The following is a 26,451-nucleotide window of genomic DNA, read 5'->3' on the forward strand; positions in this document are numbered from 1 at the left end:
ATACAGTTCGACATGGCAACACACAAGATTTCAAATGTCGGATATATCTGTACCACTGAAACTTTAATAAAGAAAGTTTAACAAAAAAAATACCTACTTAGTCCAATGTCACATATTTATGGAAATCATTTGATTCAAAATTATGTGAACTTAAGTTTTATCCCACGTGAATGGGAACAAGAACATAGGGAAAAAAGAAAAAATACATACATGTACAATCATATTGATGTAGCTTTCTGGCCCTTCTATGCTGACATCCTTCTTCAGGACAATTAATACATTCACTCCTCGTTTCATATGATTATTTGTCCATAAACGACATTACATTCCTTCTTACTCACAAATATTAAAGCCATAAGACTTTATTTCTACATGATGTCTTCCAGTGAAATTATGTTAACGGAGAAAATTGATACTATAGGTCAGAGGGAAAGGGGCAAAAATAAGACATGTGAAGAGGGAATAAAATATATGGGAGTATAATCCAAAGTCATTTGCAAACCCAAGACTTCCCTTTCAGGTTTCCCAAAGCCAACACAGAAATTTTCAAGATATCACCAAATATAACCACTCCATGGGTGTAAGAAAAGCACATTATAAATTACTCTACAACTGGTACCTGTATCCAGAAAAACTTTAAAATATTTTTCCACACATATCTTATAGGTGCTAGAGGGGCTGTGGCAAGCTGGGCGACTTTTGACACATTTGGTGGGACTACCCAACTATCCGTCCCTACCAGGAGGAAATTTGATCACAAATCAAAAAGATTTTGGGCTACCTCATCCTCAATACTATGGCACATGGACTGTTAGGCATCTGTGCGCCAGCCCTGAAGCAGCAAACAGTGGAAGAACGCTCCATCATGTGGTCAGCACTGGGGGCTACCAGAACCCCCCCATCTATCCCCCCATAGCCCTGTGGTACATCAGGCTTTGGCAGTTCCTCTCCATGGAGCGGTTGGCAGACATTTTGGCAGACTCGAGGAGGGGCTTTGAGTATATTTGGGATCCCTGGTGCAGTTCCTCTCCAGGGGACTTCCTCTCATGTCCTGCTTCCCATGTCTTAGGGCACTACATTTCTTCCATATATAGAGGGGCTCCTCAACTGGGCACGAGAGTTCCCTACAGCTGTACTCATTCTTGACGTGAACCTGTAAGCATTAGCTATCCATGCTACTATTGTCTCACCTGTTATGTTAGTTTTGTTTTGTTACACTATTTGGTGGTATGTTATCATGATTCATGTAGTACCTATTTTAGCAATGAGCAATATTGCTGGACATGGGAAAATTTCCTACCAACTTTGTATTGTTTTCAGAGTGAGCCATTTGTTGACTATGATGAATCCATTTGTAGCATACAGTTCGACATGGCAACACACAAGATTTCAAATGTCGGATATATCTGTACCACTGAAACTTTAATAAAGAAAGTTTAACAAAAAAAATACCTACTTAGTCCAATGTCACATATTTATGGAAATCATTTGATTCAAAATTATGTGAACTTAAGTTTTATCCCACGTGAATGGGAACAAGAACATAGGAAAAAAAGAAAAAATACATACAAGTACAATCATATTGATCTAGCTTTCTGGCCCTTCTATGCTGACATCCTTCTTCAGGACAATTAATACATTCACTCCTCGTTTCATATGATTATTTGTCCATAAACGACATTACATTCCTTCTTACTCACAAATATTAAAGCCATAAGACTTTATTTCTACATGATGTCTTCCAGTGAAATTATGTTAAAGGAGAAAATTGATACTATAGGTCAGAGGGAAAGGGGCAAAAATAAGACATGTGAAGAGGGAATAAAATATATGGGAGTATAATCCAAAGTCATTTGCAAACCCAAGACTTCCCTTTTCGGGTTTCCCAATGCCAACACAGAAATTGTAATGCTTCAAATGTTAAAAGGATCCATAAGTGTGTTACTGAGAACTCTGCACTGGGTAAATGGTAACCCAACCGTCACATGTTTGAATCCAGAGGATAAAAGGTTACATTACCATTTCATCCTTCTGGTGTCACTTAAATGAGAATCACTGAGCTGGGTAATAGTAATGTCTATTAGTTACAGTGATACCATGATTTATAGTATCTGTTTGCACGACTCCTGCTCACAACATCTATTGGAATGCTCAAGACATTCACTGGTTGGAGTTTCCATCCACAGTCTGTTAGTGATATATGGTGGACAGTTTAAGAGATAGCTTACAGTCATCACCTCCCCCCCCAACACACACACACACACCTCCACTGCCACCCCCCACCCAAAGGGCATGGGCAGAAACCCCTGAAAATTTGCAACCACTGACTCTTTACAAAATTAGGTTTGATCCACTAATAAAATGGCCTTTGTAAATCCCACTAAAATTCATTTTGTGGTCCATCAATGACCTGTATTTCTCCTTCCAAAATGTATTAAATGACACTTTGTTTCTGAAGCCTGCTGCAAGTCCCTTTGCATCAGAAAGCAATTCAGTACCTTGTTGAGAGTCTTAACTTAAACCAAAGAATGCACACATATACAAAAGATATCCGAGCTCTTATATTCCGCTAAGAATTTGTGTATCAAGATCAAGCACAAACAAACATGTTTTTGCTTTGTGACAATCCCACACATTGTACCTTTTCTAGGTGGCTTTGGAGACGCTCACTGGGTTTTTTACTTTAGTTGAACTCTTCAATGTTTTTGCTTACATTTTAGAAAACACACAATGTACGTGTCCACATTGGTGCATATTCATGCAACTTTGAATGGCTGTTTAAATATTGCATCTTTTAACCACTCAGCATCCACATCCATAAACAAATAAAATAGTTATCCTATATGCCCTGTGACTGCAGCCATTAACAACAATATAGCCTAATCCTTTCTCTGTGCTTCGATTTCTCGCAATGCAGGTGAGCAACATGATTGAGGGTAATATAAATGACAAAAAAAGAAAAAATGTCACTTGAAAAGCAAATGCATTATTAGTTGTTGCTGTTTTATACTACCTTATGTCAAAATATTTTACCAAAATATTTTACCTTTTGTACAATTGCCCTCATGACCTTCTTAGCGCTTGAGGGGTGTCTTCCTTTGGCTAACAAAATACCATTTTACTAGGTGAGAAATTGAAAGCCCAAGGTTTCTGCCTGTGCCTTTATTTTGTATCCAGTGGCACTTGTAATACGGCGGACGTAATATCCATCACGTTTATAATGGAGTAACCTGTTAGCCAAACTCTAAATCAGGCCCTTAGTTTTAGTTGAGTACATATTACAAGCATTGGAAACACCAATAAAGCTTTATTATGTCAACTCGTGTAATTAGAAGTGTTGAGACCACAAACTCTGTTTATCACATTGAAGCCTACCTTATTGGCTATGCCAGTGCTGGCAAAATGTAGCAAAAATGATTGTTTTTGTATAGAACATATTAGGAGGTAAAGAATTGAATGTGACAAGCAGATCGATAGCTAAGGGTACTTTTCAGACGGAAAATAATCCCTCATGAATCCCAGTGGAGGCACTCACTGCAAGGCATAATGACACACCAAATAGCGAATAGCATGAAGTAAGAAATTAATACTCTTGTTAAGAGGCTAAATCCCACTCTGTATTTTAAAGGATTGGTAAAAATATGTCATGAAGATAGCAGTGCTCCATAAATGCAACAGTGTTGTAAACTAGATATTTGGATAGAATCTGGAAACGTTAATAAAGCAATATTTTGGGAGAATTTATTTCTGGGATCAAGCCAATCTACCGGAGGGCCACTTGATAAAAACTAGACTTCCTTGCACTCTTTTACATGAGTCCAAATGTGATTAAAGTGCTGTTTTGAAGAGGAACTGATACATTTTGACGATCACTGCTTGAATGAAATGTGTAAGATTCAGCTTCACTTTGTGGATATGAATTGACCTACAAACGGTTTACCAAATTGGTACTTTACCAGGTCCACCTTGTCGTGACACCAGCTGGCTTGGCTTATATTAAGGCCTTCCTCAAATAAACTTCAGGAGAGTTATTCTTCTGCAAGTCTTCTAGTTTGTGTGTACGGCCGGTGTAGGATTGCAAAAGCTCATATAAGGCAGGACTTGTAATATATTAGCGGTGACCATTACAGCAAAGATAGTGAGAAAATCATTCAACATATGATATGCATGTATCTCACTGTCCTGTCTGATATCTAAAATGTAATGAAGAGATTCTTATTGCTCAGCATAACTGCAGGATTACCTTGTTTGCAGATTTATCAAAGAAGGAAGGTAAAGTTAATCTTTGACAAACACTCTTTTTTCTTTATACAATGATTATAAGAGGAGCCACATTACTTTTCATGTATTTTTTTCACATCATTTATTTAATTTTCCCTAATCCAAAAACATTGCTACAACATAAATGTCCTACGATCATTTGCACAGTTTAGAAAAGCAAACCATCCCCTTAACACATCCCTTGAAAGAAAGTACCAACTTAATATTACTCTTTTGACTTTCCATGAAAGGAAAATAAACATTATTCTTTTAATCATCTTTAAAACTTTAGCAATAGCGATGTATTAATACGGCTTTGTTTAGAGGGCTTCGAGTGTCCCGCACAGTGCCACTGACAAGCCTGGAGAAGGGGTAATCATGGAGGAGGAGTTGTCTATTAAAAGAGATCAAGATTCGCACAGCCTCAGTTTTTTCCAACCTTAATTTCTGTACCTTGAATAGTTGAACACTGCGTTGTACCCCTCCGAACAGCTCAGTTTAGGGGACGTGAAGTGTCCCACCAGTGTCATTCTGGAACTGAAAGAGAAGGAAGGCCAGGAGGGGGAGCTCTGCCTTGTCACCTACCACCTGATGTTAACAGCCTACAAAAGAGGCCAACACTTTTGTAGCCACAATTTCATCGAATCTGACTTCTTGTGCCTTGAACGATTGGAAGTTTGCACTATGCTCATTTGTACAGTTTCTTTCAGGGGGTGTGAAACATCCCATGCAGTCCCACTACAGAGAAGAGTGAAAAGGAATGCTAGGAGGAGGGGCGCAATATTGGAGCCTAACACATGATGCTTACAGCCTACAAGAGGTCAACGCGGATGCAGCACATCAGCCCAGCTACTTCACGGGTAAAGGGTCATGGCAATCTACCCACTTCAGTCCTTGCTGCTGCTAAAATTGTAACAATCGCTGATTGTCTTCTTTTTTTGATCTTGATCTTATCAAATTTTATTAAGTTTTCAATAAATACAAATTTCCACACATTTTACTGGACATGGAAAGATGTGTTGGCTGCTTTTAGGCTGCTGATCTGAGGAGGCCGCAGTGCCCAATACTGTCAGCGGGAGGTGGGGCTGTGCCTGTGCCATATTTTTTGTGTTTCTGTCCCATGTTGTTGGACATGATCAGGGTGGCCCAGATCAGGCTGGGCTGGGCCACTCTTCTTAGCTCATGTATTGTGAACACTGCTGCCACCTGATATCATCTACAAATGGGAAGAGGAAGCTAATTACTCTTGCTGAAAGTAGGTCCAGTAAAATGTCAACTTTTATTTTTTTGAACCAGTGCTATAGAAGGGGACATTTGTAGCGCTGAAGGGAGGCTTGTTAGTACACATAAGACTGACATGAGTACCCTGCAACACAAAACTGTAATAGACTGTTAGATGGCGGTGGAGGGCCCACTGGTATTGTTAATTTGAACCAATGTATTTCTCAGGAACTTTTAATGATTAATAACACATCTCACTCTGCTTCAGGTACTCCACCTTCACCAAAAAAAGAAAAAAAAATCAGTTCCTACATTTTCTCATATAGTTACCAAATTGTCCGGTAGCTGGATAGTCACCTTGACAAAGATGAGTTGATCTTTCCAAAATGTTGCCAGTAATAATACTGAGAAGCTGCATGTCATATTAATGATTCTAGAGGTGTTGGTAAGAATCTTACTGGATTTTATGTTATTTAGATTGCAGGTGGTCATTAATATCACTTCTATTCTGAGTTACTGAAAGAACTGAAAGCTGCTGTGGTGTCCCCTTCAAAGATCATTGAAATCTCTCAAGCTACTACTGCACTTAGTACACTGGGGCTAGATCCCTCGACGGGATTGGCAGAGCCCCGTGAAGATAGTCGTCCTACTCAAATCCATGATGGGCACAGAAGATCTAATGGGGTTCCTAGGGGTAACTGCAATAATTTATCATTCAGTAATTTTGGCCACGACAAACAGCTGCCTTCCAGTCAACTGCATGTTTTAGATTTTCCACCTCAGGCCATGCTTTATGTTATAGTACTGATGAATGTCCCTCTTTTAGTACTTAGGCGGTCATTATGAACATAGGCTGTCCGGACCGCCATATTATGTAAAGAACCTATGTCCACCACAGGTAAAGGCTGGTGGAATGGGGGCCCCTGCACTGCCCATGCACTTGGCATGGGCAGTGCAGGGGCCCCACGTGCACAGCCCCGTCACGCATGAAACTGACCGATTTACGGGCAGTGATATGTGCTACGGGTGCTGCTGCACCCTACCGCACTGCTACATTGACAACAGCTCCATGTGAAGTCGTCGGCAATGTCATGGCCCAGCATTCTACTGAAACACTGTTTCCACCCACCGCCCCGCGGAATGTAGATTATTCAGCCGGCGGGGTCCTCAACGGGCTGGCAGTCTGTGTTTAGACCACCAGCCGGAACACAGCGGGGAAATCCCGCTGTGTTCATAATGAGGGCCTTAATCAGAGAGAGCTGGATGGACTGTAGAAATAAATCAGTCCACTGAGTTGGGAAAAGAGCAGATTTAACCAAATAACTTTTTTAAGTAATTAATATGGTCCACAGAGTGAGCTGAGTAGACCCACGGTCTAAAACATCTCTGCGTCATTGTATTTTAGTGAATTATACAACACCAAGCCTAATAGAGTTGATTTAAACTAGATTGTGGTTGTCAGTGTTATGTCCGTCTCAGATTACAGCTCTGCCATTGGATTACTTCTATATGTCTTTAGCATATGGGGAGCCTGATACATGTTCTCACCATGAGACCACACACAGTCAGCCTATTACAGGGTTTAATGTTCCAGTTATGAATCCTTTTCACCTTTGGGAGCTCTCAAGGAGATTGGATGGCTGACAGAGAACTACAACAAACTGAGGTTAATCTCTATCCTGCTCATTTCGGCGGCACAGGGAAAGTCCCGGAGCAGTACACCTATTCTCTGCTTTTCTATAGATTAAATACCTAGAGTTAGAGCTTTGTCCAGTGAGTCCCGTAAATCTCCTAATTTCAAGGTGAAAACGATGCGATCTATGAAATCTAGTGTTCGCTTAAACTTATGAGGCAAAAGTGTAAGAAGGTAGAAAGGAAATTGTGCTGTGCCTATTGGGTGATAGCCAAAATAGCAATTAAGGAGGCCCTTCATGAATATAAAAAAGGTATCAGGAAGGCCAAAGCTCAGTCCTTCGCCAATGCCATACTAGTTGCTCCAAACAGTGCAAGGAAGGTGTTTAAAATTACGAGAGAATTGTCCAATCCATCATGCCTAAATCAGGTAGTCACACCTTCTAAGGCACTTTGTGATGAGTCGGTGATGTTCTAAAATAAAAATTAATAATTTCTTGGAGACATTCACCTTTCCATCCCCACTATGCCCTTTGCGAGGGTTCGTGGGGGGTGTCCCAATCGTACCCCACCAAACGACTCTGACTGCAGGTCCCATGTCTGTAGCTGGATCCTTTTGGGGCTTTTCTGGAGGAAGTTTTCTGTGCACTGGCCTTGACCTTCTCCTCAGGTTCCCGTTTGGATCCACTGCCACTTTATGCTTGGAAAGAACAGGCAGCTGGACTTTTTCCACTACTCTGGCAAATTTGCAGCCAATCTCTGCAAGAGGGGTCAGTACCAGCCATCTGGAAAAAAGCAGTTGTCACGCCCATTTTGAAAAAGCCCTCTGAGGACATGTCCATTGTGGTCAATTATAGGCCAATATCTCTGCTGCCCTACCCTGTGAAAATTCTGGGGAGATTTGTGAATAAAGTACTATCTCGGTGCTTGGAGGCCAACAATCTGCTGGAACAATTTGGCTTCTGGCAAGGCCATGGAACAGAGACAGCCTTGCTCACAGCTATGGATGGGCTCAGAACAAGGGAAGATGAGGGGCATTCTGTGGTTTTGATTGTGTTAGACCTCTCGGCCTCTCTCCAGGCTGATTGATGTTGGGATAAAAGGGACTGTACTGCAATGGTTTTGTCCCTACTTCACGGATAGATGTCAGGCAGTGGTGTTTCCTCCTTTTTGTTTGGAATTTGAGAGGCTGAAACAAGGTGTGCTGCAGGGCTATGCTATTAGCTCTATTCATTCCAACATCTATATGGCCCCTCTAATTGTATTGATTAAGCCCTACAACTTACAACTGGTCAATTATGCCAATGACACTCAACTATTCTTGTCACTGGCAGGAAACCGGGAGTTGGTCTCTTTCCATAAATGTATGCAGGAGATCAGGTAGTGCCTTAATTCCAACTTCATTAAATGCAATGGGGACAAGATCAAGCCATTGTCATGCATAAGCAAGAAAGGGCCAGTAGAGCTCCCCCTATATTTTTGGCCTTTTCCATCAGATCGAAAGCTCGCACCTGTGGATAAGGTGCAGAATTAGAGGGTCATGTTTGACAGCAAGCTTAGCCTTGAGAGCCACTTTAACAAAACTGCGGGCTCTTGCTTTGCTCTCCTGAGAGCCCTGCAGAAGATTCTCCCTATGCTCCATTCTTCAGCTAGAGCACCAGTGGTAGGCAGTGTCATTCTTAGCTGGTTCGACTGCTGCAATGCTCTGATGTTAGATGCCCCAGACTATTTGTTGTTCCGCTAGTCCAGAGTTCAGGTCTTGGCTGCGAAACTTGTTTTGAACAGACCAAGAAGGGCTTCAGCTTCCGCAGCCCTGAAGGAGGTGCTCTAGCTGCCGATCAAACAAAGAACTGCAGGGATGGGCCTGGTCTCCCTGCGAAGCAGCCTGAGGAGATATAGTCCAAGCAGAGATCTTCACTCATCCTCACCAGCCTTGTTCAGGTGGCTAAGTTCAAGAAAGCTAGATAAGGTGGGCAGACTTTTATGGTCAGGGCAGCCGGGCTCTGGAACCAGCTTCCGATCTTTTCAGATCATTTACAGACCTTCTGACATTTTAAAAAGCTCTTAAGACCTGGCTCTTTCCTAAGTAATCGTGTTTTGAGCAGTGAGTCTGAGTGACCCATTTCGAACTGTCATGGGTTTATGGTCAGCGTCAGAAAACTATTCTGGTGGCAGTGCACTTATATAAATGCCATAAATAAAAAAATACATAATGCACTTAGCAACAATTCGACTAATCCTGTATAGACCCAAACAACAGCATTTTGATCTAGAACATAGGAGGTTTAAGGAAAAAGACAGACCAAAGATTGGTTATCTTTTATAACAAAGTTCCATGTTCTTTGTTTTTTCAAGACATGGGCTATTGATTGTCTGCATATCAGAGGGTATACCACTTATCACATACAGGTGATAGCTTCCCACACAGTGAGAGCTAGGGGTAGCTTAGTCACCTGTCAACACTGTTTCTGGTGAGCTGGTAACCCCTGCAGACAGCACGTTTCTGGCTAATTGTTTGGAAGCTTTGATCAGTCAATGTCCACTCCACATTGTGAACTCTCCACAGGACACTGGCAATAGTCTCAACAGCTTCTTTTTGGTTAGGGTAGAGGGAGGTAGTGAGCTAAAGTGCTCTGGCTGTGTTCGGCACAAAACCCTGCCTCCTCCAAAGCCTCGCCCCCACCCCACACTTTAAAATATTTTGAAACGTTAGCAAGCCTGCACTTCCCGGTGTCTTGCTCAGTGCAGTGCATACAAATAAGGGCTCTGGATTCATGAACAGTGTTGTCTGGCAGCCAAATGCCTCCTAAGTTAGCAGGGAAGGACAAAGGGAAGGGCATTATGTCATGTCCTGATATAAAACCCTGGCCCCAGAAAATACAACTGGGCTCAAGGAGTAACCCACTGAGCTTCAACCATTTTAGCAAGCCTGGGGCCCACCAGATTAAAACATTCAAGTCTTCATTGTCCCTGTTTGAAAGACAAGTAATTCATAAATATGTTAATTAAAAGGATTGCTTGAAAAGCGCTCTAGTTATAGGAGGGTTTACTTCCTCACCACAGGGCAATGCCTGGGAGCCAGTTATTGCCCCGTTTGGTTAGTAGCAGACCGGGTTAAGGGAAATACACGCATGCTATTTCTCAGCAAAGGCAAACACTCTGGAGGGTGAGCAGAGCTACGGAAAGGAGAAGTTTTATAAATGTTACCAGAGAGGCCTCTGGGAGCCCAGTATCAGTAATTAAACAAATGTCAAATAAAAGCAAAGGGGATAGCAACCCCTTTGGTACCTAAGGTGTAGTTTGGATAAAGTAGGTTCAAAAGATATAAAAACTTATTTTGTGATTGAGCTGAAGAAAGAAATTAAGTCAGTCTATAGCCTGGTTTCAGATTTTTTACCAAAATTGAGTTGTCAACCTGTCAAGAGATGCCATCAATTCAAGAAATGCTAAAAATATTTTGGCCATGATTACGAGTCCCACGGTATTTAGGTGTTATTTATGGGGCCCAAAAACTAACTCTACCATGGGGGTAGTTATCCATCAGATCAGATAAAAAAAACACCACCTACGAGTTCCCCAGGGTAATTGGAATGGGAAACCGCACAGAGAGTTCAGAGCGTATCACACCAAACTTTGCATGTCCTTGTATTTACTGGGCATTTTTCACCCACCAAACTTTCGGCAAAGGAGACCTTTCAAAATTCATCGAGGGAAAAAATCAAACTGTCAGATTTAGCTAGCAAGCTTATAATTCCAATACCCATTCAAACAGTGGTTTTGAAGGCTGTCGATTTTTTACGAGGCACCCGAAATCGAGGCCAGAGTTTACATGCATCTTTTGGGAGTGTACAAGCATTTCCAGAGTTCTAGCAGGTTATTTTCTGTCAAGTGGTAAGAGAAGAAAAACCTTGGCTGCACTTTGTGCAGCAAGTCAATTTGGAGTTGTCTGTCAAACAACAGTTTTTTTTTTCAGATCACACTGAATGCTTATGAAAAAGCTTAACATTATTGAGCAATTTAATGGCACTAATTTTAACAACCTCAGAAAGATGAAATGCTGAACGCCCACTGTAGGAATTGTAACCTGTGACTTGATAGTCACGCAAAGTTAGCTAAAGCAGGCACTCAACCCACTGGGCTGCCTCGCAGATTAACAGAACTATAACAAGCATTTGCAATGCAATGGGTCTCGTATTTGTAGAGCTATTAGCATTGTAAATCCCTTACTGGACTTTTCTTGGCACTTAAATTGGAAATAAAAAGTAAAACAGTTGACATAAGTGAGCCGATTCAAAGCGCCACGGCCACCATGAGACCAAAGGAGGGACACAAAAGGAAAAAGGAGTTTGCTCCCAGTCAAAAGTATCAGCAAAAGTGCAATTATCCATGTAACAGGGTCGATGGCCAAGACAGTAACAAACCTGCCCTAAGGAGGGACAAACGTAAAGCATTAACCAATGGTAACAAGAGATTTTTGAAAGGCAAGTGATAGTGATGGGCGTGAGGTGGGCGTGGTTAAAAGCCCAAATAGATTACAACACATCATAGTGCTTGCACACTTCTACGAAGGCATTATATCAATGCTTGGACGCATCATATTGCTCTCTATGCGGATGACATGTTACTCTTCCTCCGGAACGCAGAGACCGATCTACCAGGAGCAATGACAATGTTAGACAACTTTGGAGCCGCATCTGGACTCCGGATAAACTGGGGGAAGTCGTCCATTTTTCCAGCTGCTAGGGGTATCGAAGAACCAATGGACAATCGGGGTCTTCCGTGGTCCCCGTCCACATTCAAATATTTAGGGGTCAATATCTATCACTCCGCTGAGGATTTACTAGAAGGGAACATTCAGAACACAATTAGGAGTAACAAAAACAGCATGATATTCTGGCAGACACTCCCGCTAGCGGTTACTGGGAGAGTTGCACTGATTAAGGTGATAGTGTTACCTAGAATGTTATATTATTTTGCAACCATCCCACTCATTATACCGAGGGTGGTATTTAAAACAATTTTGTCCTTGATTACAGGATTTATATGGGGAACCAGCAGACAAAGGATAGCATTGCGCACCCTCCAGAGAACAACAGCAGAGGGTGGTTTGGCTGTTCCTGACTTTGAATTATACTATTGGGCGAGCCAACTCCAATGGCTGGCGCCATTCATCAGAGCACCCCCAGTGGGGGAAGCACTGAGAACCCCTCTCCACTGCCCCCGTGATAGAATTCTGGGCATTCTACTAAACCCCAAGAAACAGAATAAAACACTTCCGATAGAATGGGAAGCATCACGTCACTGCTGGGAACAATACCTAAAACGAACACACACCAGAACACCGTACTCGCCAGAGGCTCCCCTGATCTGTATAGGAACCGTCACAGGTAATCATGTAATAAGGGGTATCATCCAATTCATGGCACTTCAGATCGACACCATAGGGGCTCTATATAATAACGGGAAACTGTGCACTTATGCAGAACTGCAGGAAAGGTTCCAGATACCACCAGGGCTGTTCCTAACCTTTAACGCAATTGCTAGGACTCTTCGTAGACAGTGGGGTACAGGACTAGAGGAGCCCCCCAGACATAACACCTGTGACCAAATATGCACTATAGGAGACCAAGGGAAGTTGATTTCAGGGATATATACATCTCTACTAACCAGCATATGTCTTCCCTTAAATAAACTTAAGACCAAATGGCAGGGGGAACTGGATGTTACAATAGATGACACACAGTGGACCAGAATAACCACACACATATATACAGTTTCCAGAAATGCCAGGTTTAAATTAATAAACATATATGTTTATCACAGAGCTTACTTAACCCCCTATATGATATCAAAGATTCATGGTGTAGAAAATGCCAGCTGCCCCCGATGTGCAGAACTAGCAGCAGGGTTGCTGCACATGCTCTGGAGTTGCCCACTAATCGGGGACTACTGGATGGGGATATTTGAAGCACTCTCCACTTGCACGGGCAGAAAATTATCCCGATCAGCCATGGTGGCGGTTTTGGGAGATTTCCCTCGCCCCAGCAAGCATAAAATCACAAACAGATTCATAGACCTGGCTTTGATACTTGCAAGGAGAGAAATAACTTCACACTGGAAAGATCCGAAGGGACCACAGATAAATCGTTGGAGAAATGTATTAATCAAGTGGGCGGAAACTGAAGGGACAGTATTACTAAGGGAAACACTCAGGGGCCTAGGAACTAGAGACAATGCTCAGCACTGGAACATGATACTCGAGAATTTTAGAACACCTGACACTTCTAACTCTGATGCAGAGGCAGATTTACCAGAAACAGATCATGTATAATTGTTCAAGACATTCCTGTTGAAGATCGTACAAGAGACCAAATAAGTGATTCATTTGTGAACCGAACAAATACCTCTGTATAATTGATGGGAAGTGCGAAAGGGGAGAGGGAGGGGGACGGGGAGTTACAAAAAGATGGGAAGTTATTTTGTTTTTGTATGCGTTCATGCAATTATAAAGCAATAAAAGAGATCTTTAAAAAAAAAAAATCATAGTGCTTGCACACGACCTAAAAATGAGAGTCACTGTTTGGACATTTTTACTATGTGACATATGGGTTTGAACTAGACCGAGAAAAGAGAAAGTTGCTAAAACCTTTCCCATTTTATAATTCTACGCTCGGGAATATCATGCTATGACTATCAATCCTTCAATATCATCGTCAAGTGGTTTTGTTTCTGAAGTTTTGCGAAGTCCCTTGTGTGTCACAAGGCGAGCCAAAGTATTGTGTTCATTTATTACTATTAAAATCCAGCTGGCTCAGTGAAAACTTGAGCTGTACAATAGCCTGTGCAACCCCTAGTAAATTTAGACCAAAGTGTGATAAGGTTAGCCAATTTTGTTTGATTTCTGTGATGTTTTCTTCCATCCTGCTTTTTCGGCCATTATAAGTCATCCTATTTAAACAAGTTATTATTCCACAGGATTGCATTGCAGTAATTGATTTTATAAATACATTTAAGTCTAATGCAAACCATAATGTACAGAACTGTTAATTTAAATGTTGATAAAAATGACAAAACAAAATGTAAGTACTCTTTTAGGATTCCTTAAAAAATCAACTTGTCTTCCTCTATGTTTCAAAACTTGCAAGACAGCTATTTACTACATAGAGGCCTGATGTGCAAACCTATTTTGTGGTTGCAAACGCTGCGATTCACAAAATAATTGCATTTGTAGCCCCAGACTAGGTTTTTACTACGTATGAAACTTTTACCGACTTCACAATTTCGAAAAGGCGTGTTGTAGTCATCCCTTTCAAACCGCAAATCGGTAGGAGTCTCAGTGTTTTGCAACCGTAATCCAGGTGCAAAACATTGAAAAATTACTGACTACCAATTTGGGGTGGTAAATTATTCCACAGGATTCCATGGATCTCTTCCCCTTTGTGAATTAAAAAATAAGCTTGTTGGGGAATGTCCACACTGGTCGAAATTTGCAACTGATATTTTACAACCAGATGTCTGCACATCATGGACTGGTCTCAAAAGGCTAAGGAACTAATCTAAAAAGCCAGGAGCTGCTAGGAGCTGCTGCCGCAGATTGGCTAAGATATGGGGCTCTTGGCAGGGAAGGGATGAAGTATAATGGGGCAATGTCCGAATTTGTAGACCTGACCAGACTGCCCGAGCGCTGCACAACAACATGGAATGCGATGAAGATCCATTCTGAAAAATGCAAACAGGCCATGGCAGAAGGTGGGAGATGACATTTAAAAGCCACCAAACCTATGCAATAGACATATAGGGGGGCATTACAACATTGGTGGGCGGTAACCACCGTGCGGCCGCCAATGCAGCCGCACTCCTGCGGTGCCCATAAGGACAACCCCGCTGAGCCGGCCCAGCGGGGATGTGGGCCACAACAGGGGCCCGCGACTCCCCGTACCGCCAGCCTTTTCCTGGCAGTTCAAACCTCCAGGAAAAGGCTGGTGGTAGGGGGACTCGTAATCCCAAGCAGCGCTGCCCTGGCGGATTATCACCGCCGGGGCAAATGTGGCGGGAAAACGCCGACCCAGGCGGTGCGACCGCAGCGCTACCACCGCGGTCGTAATCCCCTCTGAAGCACCGCCAGCCTGTTGGCGGTGCTTCAGCCAAAACACCCCTGGCGGTCTTGGACCGCCAGGGTTGTAATGAGGGCCATAGACTTTCGTACAACAATTGAACACCATGCAGCTGGGATATTATTAGTTACATGTTTCATGTTTACTATGTTTTTTTCTGTTTATCAAAAATGCAATAAACAGATATTTAAAAAATGCACATCAGGCTCTAGACCTCGCTGCAAGAAAACATCATGGCCCTCATTACAAGTGGCCCAGTGAATAAGCTGAAATGTTATAGAACCAGACAAAATCCAACTCCACAGCGTCAAATTTTATTGGGTCCATAAGTAACTTCCAGTTAGGAGTTTGACCCTTAAATAGTGAATAACATGCAGATTCTGGTATTTCGTGCATCCAAATCTGCATGTCTCAATATTTATCCGGCATTTTTCACCCAATAAGTTTCAGGTATCGATCGGATCCATATGCCTGAGAATTTTATTGAATGTTGAGGATAAAAGATAATCATACATAACGGTTTAGTGTCCAGCACTATTAAATGATGAAATGAGGACATTTGGGTTTGCTAGACACGTGATTAAAATCAGTTAGTAAGGATCGTTCTTCGTCTGTTTCTTAACAATGGATTTTAAATTGACCTGGTGACAGCCTCATCATAAAATTTCTTTTTTACTCACAAAGTATGTATTCATTGTTTGAGGATCAGAACTTAGTGCATTTTGAATTGTATGCATGTACTTGACAAGTCTTTCCATAGACAGCCATCGAGACAGTCTAACGGGAAATGCTCAAGCCTGATGGCCTTAACTTGGTTCCCTAAGTTAGCCCAAGAAGATGCTTCCAAGGAAAGTATTACAATAGCTATCTCAATTTAACATATGCTACCTGGCAACCATAAGATAGCACTGGTGTACTTTGTGCAGGGTAACCCTTAATCAGTTGGCTTAGAGAACATCCCACATATGTGACAGCAAATTTCAGGGCCTCTTTTACCTCAGTCGATGGATTTGCGTTGCAGCATCGACCAAACATTTATAACCTTTACATCATAAACTGAACGGTCCCTTGGTGCTTAATAAAAAAGGGTTAACTGTTGTTCATTTCAGTGTATCCTAGTTTGTCACCATGGAAAGGACGATGATGGGTTCCGGACCTGTAAATTTCAGGTTGCAAACCGATCTACATTATGTAGCAGAACTCAAAGTGCGCCATGTGTCTGCCAATATGCTGTCATCTGTCCTGTGCTCATCATGCTAAAGTAATGGTGGTGTTCATTGGTGTAGTGGCAGAGTGGCAGACATTGTTAAGTATAAGGGAAGTGCAATGTCAGTCAACATGGAAACATCGATTTTTTATTTTTTATTATTGTGGTTACTCATTGGGTTGCACACTAGGAAATGAGCAAAAGATGAAGTGTTGTGAAACTGGAATTCACACAAGGAACATAGGCAAAAACAAGAAAGCGCTTGAAAAGCGTCTTTAAGACGACCCTAGACCCCTCTTGTTACCATACACACACCTGGGAGATGTTACTTGCACTGAAGAAGCAGCACGCGGGTACACAGCAACAGACCCCTTCATTCCTAAACGCCCCATCCTTTCCCTCTCGTCCCCACTAAAAAAGATATTCACTGAATCGAGGAATATGGCGTGGAGAATACGCAGAGCGGCCAAGATACTCGTGCACGCAGCAAGATTTTAAGAGATGTACAACTCAATGTTTAGACATGGTCCGTTAATAGTAGTTCTACTCGACCCCTGTAACTGTACGCTCGAGAAGCAGATAAACGCCCCTCGTGGCTGAGCAGCCATAGCTCGGACCCTTTGTTGCGGTGCAGAGAGGAGTGGGAGCAGGAGAGACGCTACTTCCGGTTCTATGATACAATGTCTCCAAAACAATGTGCCAGGCGTGCACCGAATGACGCAATGTTCGGGGGCATGGGGTGCACCTCACTGGTCCTACGGTGCCCTGGGGGGCCTCCGCGACCCCGCAGCGCTGCTCCCCGAACTGCTTCCTGTACACGGGGCTGCTGCTATTTTTGGAAGCATTGACTCCCTCTTCACCGGAAGAAGACGCCCCACCCAACATCGATGTATTCTAATCTCAATCTGCCTGCAGATCAAGCATTTCAGCAAATGGTCCATGTGCGCTAATTTCAGCCGCGGTCGTTCTTTAAAGTAACGGTATTTTCGTCAAAACACAAATCACGATCTCACCCTTGGATGCCCAAAGCTTTAAAGACGATTTAAAACAACGCAGGCATCCCAAGGAACCCCGTCCCGAGCAGACACAGCACATTTCAGTACGCTGGACAGAGGGCACCGAGTACTTCGAAAACAAAATTATGAAGTATATTCCCCTGCTTTGAAGACACCTTTCGAACAGATGTGTTGTACTTATTGAAACCACGCTTCATAAATAACAATAGGACCAGTTCTCCAACACATCGGAATGCCTGCCTCGAAATGTTGTATTGTGTTTGTAAGCAGCTTCTGCTTTGAAAGGGTGCGTCCATCGTTTGATCTGTGCGTGCCCTAGAGTGTGCCTTTTTATTTACATTTGGACGATCCATGGATGTTGCGATTTGCTTGCATCGGCTGGATAAGTGCATACATTGTAAATTGTATGGAGCGATGACCGAATGGGTTTCTCACTGTGTGACGTACGGAATGAGGTCAAGCGCTCTCAGCCTGGCCTGAGCAATCTCAATGCTTTCTTCATTGTTGGATCACGTTTGGCTGATGAGTGGCTTCGGCTGGAGGAGTTCTTGTACTTCAAGGATAGTCTTTCTGTTGAGTCACGTGAGCTCGCAACGAGGGACATTGCTCTTAAACGGAAAAGAGTTACCAATGCCATTCAACTGGTAGGAATTACCAGTTGGGCATTCAACTTGTACTAATTACCAGTTGATGGTAGAGTGTGTGAGGTACGTGTGCCATGTTGTAGACAGGAGCAGCAAAACAACTCAACAATACGGACTACAAACATAGTCAGTATTAATGGAAGTGTACATTTTCTATTCTGAACGAAATATCTATTTACTAAATGTTGGTAGTTGGCATTTTGGAGTCGATATAAATACAGGCTAACATTGAAGCTTCGGTACAGTAATTATAATTTATGAAGCGCTTTGTAGGATTGAGAAGGCTTTGAAGCACTTTGTCAGCACATTTTCTGCGAGTAGCACGCTAGTCTGAAGAAAACAAGGGTGAGTGGTTGGTCATTTGTTTAGTTTCTGAGTGCTTTCACAACAGGCTTGAAATTAGCAACTTTTATTCTTGTGTTATAAAGACAATCCGATAGAAGCCTTACTTTAGCTTCTTTTTTGGATAGTTGGCTTAGTTTTCATGAGCTGAGTGAGCGATAAAGTGGGTGACTAACTAAATTAAAGGGGATAGAGAAGAGAATCAACGCAAATGAGTAGTTTGTGTGAGGAGTAGTTGAGGTGAGAGGAGGATTAGGATGAATTAAAGGCGATGCCATGCCCTATGAAGAGAGTGTATATAGGCGCATAGGAAGGCAATATGATTTAGCATGGTTAAAGGGTAGTGCAGGTGTGGAAGTTGATAGAGACAGGAGAAGCATTTGATTGTGGGTTAATATGATTCGTCTTGTATTTCTGGAAGTGGTGTAGGAATAATCTGTCAGTAGAGGGGCAGAATTTGCATTGATACTTTTCCTTGCGGTTCTAAATCGAGTAGATTTACTGTGGGTGGTTACGTTCCTCGTAACCATTCTGCTAAATTGCACGTAATTAGTATAGCAGCACAGTAGGTCTTGTAACAGTGCAGTGCAAGTAAGGTGCCAAAAAATGTATATACAACAAGAAAAATAGCAACTTTGAAATCAACAATAGGCTGCCTTAACCGTGCAGTACAAATGGTTATTCCACAGAAGCCATACAGTGCTTATACATGTGCATAATTTTGGGGAAAATATAGTTTATGTTGCGAAAAAATCAAATTTGTCAACATTTCGACTCAAATGGTTTACTTAAGCATTGTCATAATCAGATATGTGTCTAAAAGCACGTCAAAAAGCAACCTAGAGAATTGCTCATCAAGGAGACACCCAAGTATGACCACAAATTGTACGGAGTTAGGTGAAGCATATACCAATAATGGAGCAATGTTAGGGTCCAAGGCAAAGAACACATGGGGGATCTGGTGTAGAATAATTTAGAATGTATTCCAGGACCATATGTACTCTTATCACACAGAAAAAACAACTGAACAGCTCTATAGGATGCTTTATTTAAGTGACTTATAGACAAATGTCCCGAAGGTGACCCTGTCTAAGGAAACCATCGGGATCGAAATGTCAAATAAATTCCCCACTCACGCTGCATCGTAACAAAACGCATTGCTATACTAATTATATTTTCGAGTATTAATAACACATTATAATTCTTAATTATTTATGTTGTTTTTCAGTTGTTTGTATTTTGTGGGTTTATCCGATTCAAAATATAGTCACAATTAACTGCTTCTTTAACATTTCTATGTTGTTGTGAATGATTTGTGTGTTTTGTGGGTAACTATGTTCAAGAATAGTTATTGTTATTATTATAGAGCCATGCAGCTATTGTGAGTGCCGTGTGCCAGGGCATTCCATCCATGAGGAACTGGCAACTTCAAAAATAAGATTGTAAATAATCGAATCCAAAACTATTACCTATTTGAATAAGAATAAGAGTTCTGCTGGCAGCCTTGTTTATTTCCAAAATGTGCCATTATAAAACCTAAAACACGGGACAAGATCAAGTCATATCTACATTTGCGGCATGGCCACCAATCAAGTGAATGTGAAATACATGTCTCCGCCATCACAACCGTGTATATTGCAAGCTGCATCTCACAACAGGATCTGATTTGATGGAAATGGACTCAGTCCCAGGCCACATTGCAACGTTCAATGCCTAGGTCTGAACTGGTGTAAGTACCTCAGAAGTAGCTCCGAAATCTTTCCGAACCATATAAGGAAACCAAAGTGTCACTGGCACCAGCAACAGCACATTCTTCTTCACAATAACAGAACTGTAACACAACACATGACCCCTTCCAGGGTTCTCTAATCAAAAAGTAGCCAAACTGATGCTGAAGGAAGAAAAATGAGTGTCAATGCTCTGATACACAACATTCTTTAAATACATCTTCGCTCCCAAAATCACACCTGTGCCAAAAACTGTAGCAGAGATGACCACACAATGGGCTTTCAAAACCTTGAAGAATCCCCTCATTGAGAATGCAGTGCCTTCAAACATTCATCCACAGAACTCAAATAAACGCATCATGAATGCCAGGAGAGTTGGCAATGGCACAACCCTCATACAAATTGCCAACTTAAGGACAGCGATGATAGTAGTGTATAGCTGAGGACCACTCATTCAATCTACCACTCCTGAACAGCTCTAATCCCAAATGGAATAGGAAGCACTGGCTGGCCTCTTGGGATGTGTCTACTTCCACCTGTAACTGACAACAGTTATTCTGGGTCAGGACCTTGTGACGTACATTACCAACATGGTGGTGTCCACCACAGTAGTAGTGGTAGAACGCTGAATACTGTGGTTTCAACACAATGAATGCTAGGCATATTGAACCCAGAAAACTGCTCCTGATGAAACATGAGGGTGGAGACAGGGCAATAGGTACCTAAAGCTCTGGAATTATCGAGTCCAGTCAACCACTGCTCTTGACACAGAAGGCCTGAAACATGGAAGAGGTCCACAGGCTATGCTACGTATCAAATCATCCATGCACAAATGCTCCTCAATGCATTGATGAACCAACAAATGCCAAGACGACTGCTTACAGCTAGCGCTGATGTGCTCTGGTGTTCTGCAGGCCTGACAGCTGAGAAAGGCTAAACACTTGCAGATCGCGGACACAGGCAATAGGATCAATAGGACCTTTTTCTAGTCAACACACGACTGTGCTGTGTTGTAAGTCATGGAGATTGTTTCATCCAAGCTGGTGCAACCAAGTCTGCTGGGTGAGTCCGGCATAAAGAAAGGACCAGCGAGCCATCAGGGTGAATGCAACACTGAATACATATTAATAGCAGGCATGAAACAAATGTCACCCAACACCTCAGTTGCACTATCTCTGTCCCTCTGGTTGTACTCCTCTGATCTTTTGCCTGAATGGCAGTTTCGAAGATTTCGAGGCATGCATGATAGACCCAGTCTCCTGCTACTATTGTTCTTCGCTCAGAGATGGCAGGCTGTATGCTATGTCAGGGCTGTGTAACACTTACAGGCCTGTGTTTTGTTTTTTATTGTGGAAAGTATGACCTTGCTGAGTATGCACTTATGCAATGTATGACGTGCAGTGCTTTATTCTACCACACACCCATGTACTTGATCTTCACTTCTGCTTACTGGGGCAATGTTTTCCTTGTGCTAGTGTTCTCTGTGCTGAAGCTATTCTGTGCGCCCTTCTTGTTCTCTGGTTTGAGCAATTCAACAATGTGCTCGCACTGCACTATGTTGCTTTGTTACCACTTCTTTACTTGATTTGCCCTTTCTCGCCAAGTTTTTTATATGCCCTCTATGCTCGCTGTTGTGAGCGAGAGCCGCAGCTCGTTCGCCATGTCTGTGCCTGTGCTTGTTTTCTCCCATGTTTGCAGTACTTCCTCTGCCCCCGACATAGCGTATTTCGGTGCATTTCACTGTGCTTGTTTTGCTCAGTATATCTCGAAGCTTGAATTACATTGGTCACTCCTTGCCAGTGGCGTAACAAAGGCCCCTGCAGCCCCCGCGGTGCGGTGGGGAGAGGGCGAGCCCCCAGTGGGGTGCTATCTGAAAAGAACTCTGGCCTCAGAGCTCCTGCTTGAGTACCGAGGAGGCCCCTGCACGAACTGTGCAAGGGGAGGGGGGCTCAAGTTTCGTTACGCCATTGGTGCTTGCATTGCTCTATCTAACCTGTGCTTGTATTGCCACGTGAACTCCAGTGCTTAAATTGCCGAGGCTCATTCTGTACTTTTTATGCCACGTACGCCCGTGCTTACGTTGCGGTGCCAGTCCTTTGTTTACATACGCCCATGTTTAGTTGTTCACAGTGCCTTGGGTATTGCTGTCCTCACAGTATCCCGCGTAATGTTATTAAACCCGTACTGTCCTGTGTGTCACTGTGCATGCAATGTAGTGTACTGTGTACGCGTGTGCTTGGATTGGCCTGTGGATGGCCAGATATACGTGGGTCAGGTCAGAACACTTGAACTGTACTGCTCCTGTGTACGAAGAGCGCCCAGGCTGCCCTGTAAATCCCTGCGAAGGGCTGTGCTTACAGTGCTTCATGCATCCTTGTTCGTGTTACCCTGGGCATCACTATTTACATTTTCCCTGTGCCTTCGAGGCCAGAATTGGCATTCTCATTGTCCTGTCGCGAACGCCAGTATTTTGTATTTCTTCGTATACGACTGAACTACCCCTCAACGCCCCCATCCCCCTTGTTTATGTTGCTTTTCTCCCGCGAGTGCCTACCTTATCCAATAAATCCGGACGGGGCTCTCTTGGTGTACCTGTTCTGCCCCAGTGCGCACTTGTTCCGTCACCCCTCTCCCCCAGCCCCTAAACTCCCCCGCCAGAGGCCAGCGGTGACCTACCTCCACGATGAAGGTCCTCTCCTCCCCGCACACGGACATGACCCAGAGGCAGACCTGCAGGCAGCAGAGCCCGGCGCCACCGGCCTGCCGCCTCCGGCCCCGCTCCTGCCCAGCCTCGGCCATCTCTCCCCGCTCTCAGCATGGATGGCGAGGGCCTCACATCCCGGGCAGGTGAGGCCCCGCGCCGCCCGGTGCTTCCAGCTGCCGTGTCCACAAGCGGTGCTGCCAGCAGAAGCGCCTTCCGCCGCCCCGTCGCTGCAGCCCCTTCCAGCACCAGCGCGGCGCAGGCAGCGACCCTTACTGTCTGCCCCTAGCTCCCGTCCGGCAGCCTCCTCCACCCTGGGATCCTTCAGCTCCTGAGCATCAATCCGAGGGACGTCTCTGTGCAGAAAGAGATAGCGCTGAGGCGTGCGCGCTCCCCTTCACCCTCTCTGTTTCTCGCTCTATATATTTCTCGCTCTATTCCCCCTCGCAGCCCTCCCTTCCTCTAGTTCTCGTTCATCTACCCTCTTTCTATTTCTCGCTCCTTATTTTTGTTGTTTTCCTTTCGCTGTTCGTTTAATTTTCTATATCCCACTCTTTCCTCACTCGGCTTTTTTATATTTTTTTCAATTTATTTTTCCCAACATTTTTTTCTCTTTCTATTTCGGCAGCACAGTCAAATTTGGATCCCACTCATTTTCTCTATTCTTCTATACCAAACACACACTCTTTCTCTATTCATTAGCATTCCATTATTTCTCTTCACTCTTCGTCTTTCCTTCTATCTTCCTTTTCCATTCTTCAGTCTGTCGCTCTTTCCCTTCCCCCCTTTTTTAATCCCTCAATTTTTTTTGTCTTAACTCTCAGACGTTTCTGTGTGCTTGGTTCCTTTAATCATTTCTCTTTTTCTATATCCTCCCACTTTATTAATCGGCATTTCAGGTTGGTGCCGAGCAGCACTTTGAAATAAGGAATCCTAAAACTGCAAATTAGAAAATTCTGTCAAGTTCCCAGCACCTCGGCTCCAATTGTGGTACGTTGCATTTTGCTATTAGTTCACGTGTTATTACTCCAATATGACTGACTCTGACTTTCATTCTTCGGGCGCCGTAATTTTCACTTGGTTTATATTTACACGTTATTATTTAAACTGCTAAAAAATCGAATACGTAGCACTACAGAAGAACAATTTATTATTGTTCAATGTAAGTGGTTAATCAAGGTAATCACTCTAATATCATCACACTTACTTAGTAATATCCGAAAAGTGGGACACCAGTTAGATGAGATATTTTGGTTTGTGAGCAGTATGTGTTTGGGCCGGCTCGATAGAACAACTGTCTGCAGGACATATATGGACGCAAAGGACTTTGACTTCAACCAGAGGAGTAATTCTCTCTCACCTCGTTCTATTGGTTGTCTGGCGTCTTTCCCACCTCGTTCTATTGGTTGTCTGGCGTATTAATCCTCTTCTTAGGAAGTGATTACTACATCTTCAAGGTGCATTTACTTATCACACAAATCTTTTTCTCATAGATGCATTGTATAGAGGACACAATCATGTCTTGCTTTTATTTTTTTAAATCCAGCATTTTTTTTTTAATATACCTTAGTTAGGACTCAAAATGTAAGCTAGACCTAATGGCTTTGGTAACACTTGTTTGTAATTTCCACTGATCTGCGTTGGGGTGAGGGCACCCTGCCACTGCACCTCAGGCAGGCACCATCGCTGCATCAGTTTCAGGAAGGACCTTAAAACCTGGCTCTTCAACTGAAGCTCAGAGGACTAACCCCCTCAGCGCCCTGAAACCCTTACCAATGAGTAGCTGCGCTTTATAAACACAGAGGACATTTTTTAGTTGAACACAGAAGAAATCATTCCATTTTTTAAAAAATGACAAGCTTGAACCCCACTCCACCAGTGGGCTTAAAGAAGATTACTCAACCAAAGGCATTTTCTTGTTTCCAGTGGCATCATGGTGACTGCCGCTGTACCTCAGCCTGTAATATAGCCAATTCCAAATGAGTGCTCACTGTCATACAATGAACCATTTACTTCTAATGGGTGACATTTTCCCCCTGCTGGAAACTCACTCCAGTGCACTCATAATGAGGAAGGCTGTCTTCCCACCAGAAACTCACTACTGATGTATCACCTAGAGGTAGAAACACACCCAAGGCACTCCAGGCTGTCTTCCAAGGAGAAGCCCATTCCTAATGAGTGAAACTCTCCTTGAGCATAAGCTCACTACAGTTCAATCCTAATGAGTGAGACTGTCCTCAGAGAAAAACACTACTAATGAGTGAGACCCCACTAAAGATAGAAATTCATTCCAGCACATGAATTAGAGTAAACGCCAAAGAGAAACTTAGTCCTAATGAGTGACAGATTGCCACCAGTGAGAAGCTCTCTCAAGCCCATTCCTTATGAGTGATCTGGACTGCAACAAAAACTCACTCTTAATAATGGAGACTGTCCATCACGAAACTCAGGAAAATGCAACAAAAAGTTAGTTCTAAAATGCTCCTAACGGCTGGATGTCTTCCTATCAGAAACACACTCCTAATGAGAGATTATTCACAATCGTGAAATGCACTCATAATGAGGGAAACTGAGATACAATAACAGATATTATCCAAATGAGAGTAGCTGTTAGAAAGGGGGAAACCCCCTCCAAGTGAGCGAACTGAACTCCAGCGAGTAACTCACCCCTAATGAGGCCATAAAAAAGCGAGCGAGAGAGAGAGAGACGCAATATCGACGAGTTAGCCTTTCTTATAAAGAGACGCCTCAACATGAGACTCACCGCCTATCGAGTGAGATTGTATTTTCAATGAAGACGTTATACTAGTGGCTCGCTCCTTAATGACAAGATCGCCCTACGACAAACTCACTCCTTGTGAGCAAGGCTGTCGGAGATACTCGCTCACTAGTTGTGAGATTGTCCTGCAAGAAAAGCAGGAAGAGGCCGCCGTCCAACGAGAGAGACCTCCTCATGAAGAGACTGTGTTCCAATGAGGAGACTAATAATGCTCGAGGGGCTGTAGGCTTGAGATGTCTGTATTTCGTTTCAGCACTAGCCAGGGCAGAACGCCGCCTCTCTGTTAGATTGTGCACATTGATTTTCCATAGACAGCACTTCTACAAGCAAGCAGAAAAAAACCCTAGTAACAGGCAGACACAATACGGCGTGTCAGCAGAGCCTGGCCAATGGCAGAGCCCGGCAGAGGCTGCGCGCGGCTGGGTGTTCTGTTCGTGTTAAGGTAGAGCACAGTCTGTGGCGCTGCATGTTGTCCCACTTTAAAGCAGAAATAGACCGAGGCAGAGATTTTCTTGCTTATTATGTTTGGAATGCACAATTGCGTCAAACATACACAGGCAATTACACCAAATACATGGAAATAGTTTTCATTAGCATCCGTGGAAAAATACAACGTGCGGCATAAATGCAAATCTGACGGTTCTTCCTGCGAGAGACCGAGAATGCTGAATGACTTTTTTTAGGAGGGCGAAGTCGCAACAAAGGCGAAACCCTCTGAGTTATAAGAAATTCATAGCAGCTGGGCTATTTGCTTTTATTGTACATATGCAATGTGATACTTACCCATCCTCCCATAGAAAATATACCA

At 43.1% G+C, this 26,451-nt stretch overlaps 1 protein-coding gene across 2 annotated transcripts in view; it reads right to left on the reverse strand.

Annotated features, from left to right (window-relative positions):
- MMP24 (matrix metallopeptidase 24) overlaps positions 1–23,377 on the reverse strand; it is a 701,821-nt gene extending 678,444 nt beyond the window's left edge. The window contains exon 1 of one of the 2 annotated variants that reach the window (XM_069243836.1): positions 22,840–23,377. In XM_069243836.1, coding sequence (XP_069099937.1) covers positions 22,840–22,962 — 123 coding nt within the window. In that variant the 5' untranslated portion in view covers positions 22,963–23,377. The remainder of the gene's footprint in view (positions 1–22,839) is intronic. The other variant, XM_069243837.1, reaches the window with a different exon arrangement.
- Positions 23,378–26,451: the final 3,074 nt, after the last annotated feature.

The sequence above is a fragment of the Pleurodeles waltl genome, chromosome 7 (assembly GCF_031143425.1).
Source record: "Pleurodeles waltl isolate 20211129_DDA chromosome 7, aPleWal1.hap1.20221129, whole genome shotgun sequence".
In the NCBI taxonomy this organism is placed as follows: Eukaryota; Metazoa; Chordata; class Amphibia; order Caudata; family Salamandridae; genus Pleurodeles; species Pleurodeles waltl.